This window comes from Abrus precatorius, unplaced genomic scaffold (assembly GCF_003935025.1).
Source record: "Abrus precatorius isolate BTA unplaced genomic scaffold, Abrus_2018 Scaffold6, whole genome shotgun sequence".
NCBI classification, from domain to species: domain Eukaryota; kingdom Viridiplantae; phylum Streptophyta; class Magnoliopsida; order Fabales; family Fabaceae; genus Abrus; species Abrus precatorius.
The window spans coordinates 19,421,352-19,429,473 of NW_020874406.1; the positions used below are offsets into that span (position 1 = coordinate 19,421,352).

Genomic DNA, 8,122 nt, shown 5'->3' on the forward strand with positions numbered 1-8,122 from the left:
GGATCTTGCTAACTATTATTTTTAGAGCAGTAATTGAAAACTGAAAATATAAATGCTTATTAAAAAAAACATATTAAAATGTATTAAAATTACAAAAAAAAGTGTATTAATTATACTTTTTACAATTTTTTAAACTTTTAATATCCCTTAAAAAAATTGATTAGCATATTGTGTATGTTTATATAGCTTAGATTAAATTTGATCAGTTCTCAAAATCTGATTAGATATGGCTCATATTATATGTGATTAGATTGCAGGAGGGCGATGAATGAGTACAATGTATTTGTCGCTAAGTACTTTGGACGGTCGACAATGTGAAAAGCGTGGCATATATTATAGTACAACGAATAATCTTGCCGAATCCTATCATATGTCAGAGTAGGATAATTATATGGGTGATAGTTTAATTTGAATGATGTGAAATATTTAAAATATGATAGAGGTAGTTTTTTAATTTATATTTTTTTATAAAAATCTAAATTTAAAATCTCATTTAAAATATTAAAAATATATTACTTGAATTAACTACTTTTGACATATTACCTAAAAGTAATTATGTGATACAATTTTTAATAATTTTTACAAAAATTATGTTTTTATTTTTAAAAAATATTAAAATCATTTTTTATTTTAAAGTTCATAATTTTGTTTCAAAAATTTTACTTAACTATTTTAAAATTATTAACCATATCTTTTTATTTCAAAATATTTTTAGAAGTTCAAGTAGGACTGTAGGAGTTTGTAAAATAAAGTTTGAGTAAAAAAATCTTATACTAATTTCATAAATGATTGACTTTTTAATTTAAATAATAAATATTTTTTATAAGAGATAATTATGCTCGAACTCAATTTGTGATAAAATCAACTCTTAATTTAGAAAAATTAAACTATTAATGTAAATTATAATTAATTATATGAAAATAAGTTATTTGAATTAAAATTGATTGATAGAAATTTATGACTATAATATATGTTGGTGACTTAATTAGTTTGTTGTTTGGGTATGAAATTTTTGGGCGTGAGAGAGGTTAAATTTTACCCCATTTAAAGCCTCAAATCACTATTTCATAAGTCACCAGTATCTTGAATTTTAGCTAGCATAACATGTATTGGAACTTAATTAGGATTGTTCTCGATGCATGGAATGGTTGAAGTAACAAATATAAAGTGTTTTTCATATACGTGCATATAAAGTTAATCAGTAGACTCTTAATTGTGAACCCTTTGACTCATCATATATAGGTTTCTTGTAAATCAACAGAGTCAAATCAACCTGTGAATTTTTAATTTAATTTATTATTTGTAAATATAAAATTTAAAATAATCTATTGTACCCTAAATAAATATATATCTATTATGTCAAAAGACATTTTCTAGCATTTCACACAACTTTTCAAAATGCTTAATACCTCTCGCTTTAATGCACAAATACATATCAAACATTTAGTAAATGTAAAAAGTGAATGTTTAGTAGAAAAGGTTATTTGTTGTTGAAAATGTTCTACAAAATTTATTTTTCATATATAGCATTTGATATGTGAAAATGTCATAATAAACTTCAAGTGCTTTTTATGTGAAATCGCTATAACAAGCTTTGCTGGTAATATCAATTCTTCTGAAGCATTATGAACCAAAAATCAAGATTCACTAAAGCTGGTAAGAAATCTTACTTAGAAATCAAGGGCAAAGAGAACAATTTTAAAATAATCTATTGTACCCTAAATAAGCTGTAAGACTTATTTGCTAATAACCATGAGACATTCTTTCATTCTAATCTTTTTATGGAAGAATACAATTTGTTTAATTACCTTTCAAACTAAATGAAGCTATTAATCCTTCAAGGTATACTCATCTACTAATGATTCCCTCCTATCTTCAGTTAGCGAGACAGGACTGTGTTGAACCCATTAAATCTAGGTGGGTTTTACAAGCTTTCTATGTTGAGAAAAATTTTTAAAAATTTAGAAGAAACAAAAGATAGTTGACAATAAACCTCTTCAACCATTTCTAAAAGATAAACAAACTTCTCATTCCTAAACTACCTTCTTTTCTGTCCTTATAAAGGATGCAAAGATCTCTTCAAAAGTTGTTCGCTCAAATTAATATGGATTAATTATGCCAATTGTGTATAGATTGTGTAGATTGCTACAAAAAAATGAATTTTGTATATGCCTTTTGGCTTAAAGGTTTCCTCACCACTTATTTAAAAGGTCATGACCAAAATTTTTTAGCTTATACTTGACAGTATATATACTCATCTACACAGATGATGTGTTATTATTTTCCTAAGATAAAGAGCCCACAAAGGAATCGTTGGACCATTTCTTCAAACTAGTCCAAAGACACGGAATTATACTATGAAAAATAGATCCAATTAGGACAAAGTGAAATTAATTTCTTAAGAATGCATTTCTCCCATGGAAAATATCAGCCACAATCTTACATTGCTAAAGAACTACTCAATTTTCCTAATAACAAAATCACGACCAAGTAAATCCAACAATTTCTTAGAATTGTAAATTATATTAATTAGGACTTCGTTCCCAATGCCGCAAGGTAAACTAGCCAACTTTCCAAAATCCTAATTAAGAATTCTTCTCAATATGGCCATAACCAGACTGAAGTTCTCTAACAACTGAAAAAGATTGCTGAGTACTCCAACTCTAAAAATACTTGGAGCAAGAAAAAAAAATTATGCAAGTGACTAGAACTGGAGACCAATTCAAAGACAATTGAAAAGCAATAATACACTACAAACAAAGAGGCTTTTGCAGTCAAATATGAAATTCAGAAATTTGATTTTTAGGTTTATAATTTGTAGTACAGATAGATAATTTCTCTTTTCTTAAGATAATAATTTAAAAACATAATAGTCAAATCCCTTCGTAAATCTGCTTTTACGAAGAAGGATATTTCGCTTGAAGTTGATTAGACTTTTCACTCTTGGAAAAAGCTTGATGGATGAACAAAGGATTATTTATCCTACTTCTGATACAAAATGTCAAGTAAAAACACAGACATGCTTTAAGCTAACCTCTAGTATATATTTTTGGCATTGATTGTCTCTTTGGAAAAATCATTGAAATTTCTCCATTGCATGGATTTTATATTTCTGAAGAGTGAAGGCACACTTTGGTATGTGTGGTGCATAACTATCTTTTATTCTATACGTATTATACTCTACAGCCAATTCATTGATGGAAAGCACAATTATTATACTTGGATACTCCTATAATGAATTTTCTCCTCTTAATTGGATAATGCCATAAAAATTTCTCGAAAGAAAAAGCCCGTAGAGAAAAATTTTCAATCTCAAAACCATCTTCATCATCCACCAGCCGTATTCCAAAAGTTCAAACAATCTTCTTTGGGGACAAGAAATCAAGATTATGTTTAGAAAACATGCAAAGAATATCCATAAAGCAAGTATTTCAAGAGGAGAGCTTTTTATGGCATTATCACTATACTCCAAATACTCCAACCAAGACATGTGATAATGATCATTCTAGAAAAAGTTCTTACAGACTCCTCTAGAAATTATCCAAACCATTGTGCATTGTGGTTGCTCTTAAGTTACAAAGCTCATCTATTGAAGGCATAAAGGACTCTTAAGAACCTAATCCAAAAGGATGTTGCTCTGATTTTGAAAATTACTTGAAAAGATGGAAACAAAGTTTAATGACTATATGGTTCAAATTTGTCTCTCAATCAAGAGTGCATCTTGAAGAAATGGCTATAGCTTAGCATATTCTCCCTTATCCAATGTAAGTAAAGAGCTCCCAAAATCAAATATGATTTTTAAGATTATTTTTTAATTTAAGGTTTTTTTTAATAAATTTTAGTGACTGACTCTCCTTAATTAGTTTTTCTTAAATTGTTGCAACTTTCTTCTCCTTCTCTTTTTATTTATATAGTCATCATTGTATCGTGACTCCAATTGCAACCATGGGATTTGCTACGAAAAAATTATTAAGGTTATAATAATAATTTGGCACTTCAAAAATTCAATCTGTTAACACACATTTACTATATGGATGAATTTTATTTTATATCAAAAAAAATTTATTAAGTGCATATAAATAAATGTTATTATTGACTTATTACATGAAAGCAATTATTTTCAAGCAAAAGATAGGAAGAAGAATGACTTGAATTGTTGGTGCCAATGAATGTCTAATTAGCGAAGAGTTTTCTATTTTATAACTTCAAGCGCAAGTTCAATTGTCAGTACATTACATAATCTTTGATTTTGTGCAGCAGTACCATTGTAAGAAAAAGGTTGACTTTCTATGCCTAATTATGGAAAAATATTACATTTAACTTCTCTATGTACATTCTTATACTTTTTTCATACTAACCTCTAAAAGTTTCCTTGAATTGAGATTTTAGTTTTTATTTAAAGAAAAAGGTTTTCTAAAAGAGTTTTTAAATTATATATTTTATAAAACTTATTTTCTGTTTGACAAAAGAAGTTTGTTCAACACCAGTCTTTCAAGAGAGAGTTTGAGAAAAGTGTTTAAAGAAAGAACGAACTCAATTCAATCTCCTTTTTATATTTTAGTGATTATCCTTCGTTTATTTTGACGAGTGTTTTGTTCTGGCTCTATAGGTTGAGGTTATTTATTTGAAGCATAGATAAATCTCTTATGCTTTTCATTGTGATGTTTGCTTTCAATTTTATTTAATACGTACACGTATTGATATCTTTATAGAGTTTGATTTTTCTAACCACCTAACTGTGTATCAACGGTGATGGGTGGGCTACGAAACATAACTATGAAATTACTGTAAACCATTCAATATACTGATTGATGTATGTCAAAGTTTCGATTCTTCTAAGCACTAAACTATGTATCAACAATGGCGATGTGTGGGTTAGGAAACATAACAATGAAATTACTACAATTCATTCATTATGTTGATTCATAGGTGTCAAAGTTTCGTTAGGGAAGCAAATTAAGATGTTGGGCAAGTGAAGCAGTGGCAGAGTCATTTGGTTCAGTGCTTGGTGTCTGCATTTTGATTTTAGTGTTGTAGTTGTGATAATATCTCAGGAGCTTCTTAGATCATAAAAGGTCATATTGATATTATTCTCTTGTGTACCAACACCAAATTGTTTTCTCAAGTGTTGGAGGATAAAAATTAAGTTAACATTGTATAATTTTTCTTCAGGTAGACCCTTTCATATTCTTTGGGACTTACTCTGTTACCCTGCAACGGTAAAATTGTTAGTGATGAGTTTTATATAATAAACCTCTAAATCTTTCACCATTCTCAAACCTAAGGAAAAATATCAAACTAAATCTTAAAATAAAACAAAAAATAATAATGAGACACGTTATTTAATCATATTTAACTAGCTAATCCTAACTATGATACCCAAAAAACAGTATAACATGAGCTTACTTATTTACTTGCCTTGTGAAATATAATTGAATTATACAAAATTTAACTTAGATGAAATCTAAAGCAAATTCCATACAATAAAATTAGAAATAAAGAGAGGAAATTTTGATTAAAATGATTGGCAACAAATATTGTTCTTGAAGCATTTGTTACAACTATTAGCATTTCTTTGTAGTTGAATAGCATTGCACAATTTTTAATAAAGCGATTATTACATAAGTTTAAATATAAAGATGAAAAATGAAATATAATTGAAATATTGAATATTTTGAGAATCCGTGGAGATTATATACTAGTTATGAAACGAAAGGCTGAAAAGCCACAAAAAAAATGGTAAGACAGAAAGAGAAGCAGTGAAGCAGTGCAGAACGTGACGAGGCGGAAAACCGACCAACTCAGAAAAGAAAATAAAACAAAGAGAGAGCAATGACCTGTCACCGCGTGTCGAAACTGCACTGGACAAGTGATGAGTGACCCTAACAACCACAAATTTTAAGCTCAGACATGACCTGTTCCTGCGAGCGGGACCCACCTTTTGCGTTTTTTGCATCTGATGACTCACCCATTCCAATCTTTTCTCCTTCAGTTGTTCCAAAAAGCCTGCTCACTTTTTCCTTACGTGGAACACTTATTCTCTCCAACTACTTTCTTTTTTTATTCATTTCGCACTTTTTTAAAACATTATCATTCACTTTAATCTATTAATAATTTCATTATTATCATTGTCAAATTATATACTATTTCTAATTTCTTTTAATATTTATACTTAAATATATATATATATATATATATATATTAAAAATAACAACATTTCATTATTTTTAAATACTAATTTTAAAAACCAAAATTAATAAAATTATTAATTCAATTACTTCATTTCATTTCATTTCTTTCCCCTTTTCCCTATAAAGCACTCCCTTTTCCCTTAAACTCTTCTCTCTTCCCCGAGTTTCAGTTTGAGCTCCTCAAATTTTTCTTGACTTCTTCTTTTCTCTCTCCTCAAAACGCAAACATGCAAGTTCCATTGATCGACAGGATCAACGATCTTCAAGTGGGTTTCAACTCTCTGCAGAACCCATCATTCCCTTCTCAGATCACAACCTCACTCGCTGGGATCCAATCCGTTTCCGTAGCTTACAATTTCTGCAAATGGGGTGCAGTAATTCTCGCCCTAGTCGCCACCTTCGGTAGCATCATCAACAGAATCACCATATTCATCATACGCTTACGTAACAAAGCCCCTTCTCTTCCATCCTTAGACGACGACGACCTATACACTAGTTCTGATGATGAGTACGAAAACGACGACGACGACGACGTAACCTACTCGTCGTCTGAGCTCGAAGACGACCCGTCCCCGTCTTCAAGTTATAACCGTTTGGACGAGTTTTTTCGAGTCAGGGGAACCGCCGTAGACGACGAGCTTTTTAGTCAAAACGGCACGCACAAACGACGTCCTACCATAGGGGATATATTTTCCCTCTCGGAACTCGCCAACAGCAAGAACGTCGTGAAGCTCTGGGACAGCATAGGATTCGGCTTGGGATTAGATTTCGATGATTACGAGGACGGCGTCGTTTCGGCCTACGACGGAAAACCGTCAATGCCAGCTAGCTCCACGGCGTCGCCCGCGGTTGTTGTTTCGGCCGGGGAGGGCGCGTGTGGAAATTTGGAGCTCGAGATTTGGGACACGCGCCTGAGGCGGCGGAAGCCGACGGTGGTGGCGGAGTGGGGGCCCACCGTGGGAAAGACTGTGCGCGTGGAATCTGGTGGCGTCCAGAAGGTTTACGTCAGAGATGACGGACGTTACGGCATTACGGTCGGAGACATGAGAAAGGTCAGCACGCCGTTAGGAAACGTAACGGAATCTGACGCGGATACTTGGTGGGATGCGGACGCAATAGTTGTTTCGGACAGCAATCAATGTTCCGACCAACTTGAATAATTGCGGTTTCTTTTCGGTGCTCGAAATTTCAATAATCAAATTTAAAAAAAAAAGAAAAAGAAAAAGAAAAAGGAAAATAAAAGGCATAACCGAGACTATTCTTAATAGCAATTGTTTGTTTGTACTATTCAATTTAAAGTTTATAATTGTAAATTAATAATTTAGTTCTGTGATTATGTGTACATATCTTAAGCGTGTGGTAGAGACTAAAGCCTTCTTGCTTCTAGGAAATTGTTGATAGCTTCCTCATAATGAAAGTTTCTTAGCTGGCTTTTCAGAAGGTTCTATTTTTATTGTATTGTAAGAGCACAAGTTATGATTATTTAATGGTGTATTATTAAATTATTGAATTTGACTGTTACATTAGTATTGTTACTTGTTGGAGTGAATTCAATCGTCAAATTGTTAACCCGAAACATGTTAGACCTTTGAGCGAATGTTTAGCCACATATCAGAATTCAGAACTCTTAATTTACATTTTTTAAAATAATAGAGGAACAAAGTACTTATTTATCTTAAATTTGTCTTTTTTTAGGAAAAATAAAAGTCATCTTATTGATAAAAAAAGAAGAAGAAAAAGTCATCTAACAATTTCTTTTCATCCCAATTAATTTTTAAATTCTTATTGTTATTACCATTTACACTTTTGTTCACTCATGGTAAAAAGACTTAAAAAATTAACCATAATAAAGTATGAAAGCTCGGAATATCTTTATTCGAAAAAATTCAGAATTTATAATGTTCATTTACGCCGTTTCCCAATAATCATAA

At 30.9% G+C, this 8,122-nt stretch overlaps 1 protein-coding gene across 1 annotated transcript; it reads left to right on the forward strand.

The window, feature by feature from the left end:
• Window positions 1–6,323: 6,323 nt before the first annotated feature.
• LOC113869452 lies at window positions 6,324–7,755 on the forward strand. Its single transcript, XM_027505773.1, has one exon. The coding sequence runs from the start codon at window positions 6,419–6,421 to the stop codon at window positions 7,349–7,351; it is 933 nt and encodes a 310-aa protein (XP_027361574.1). The 5' UTR covers window positions 6,324–6,418; the 3' UTR covers window positions 7,352–7,755.
• The last annotated feature ends 367 nt before the right edge of the window (window positions 7,756–8,122 follow it).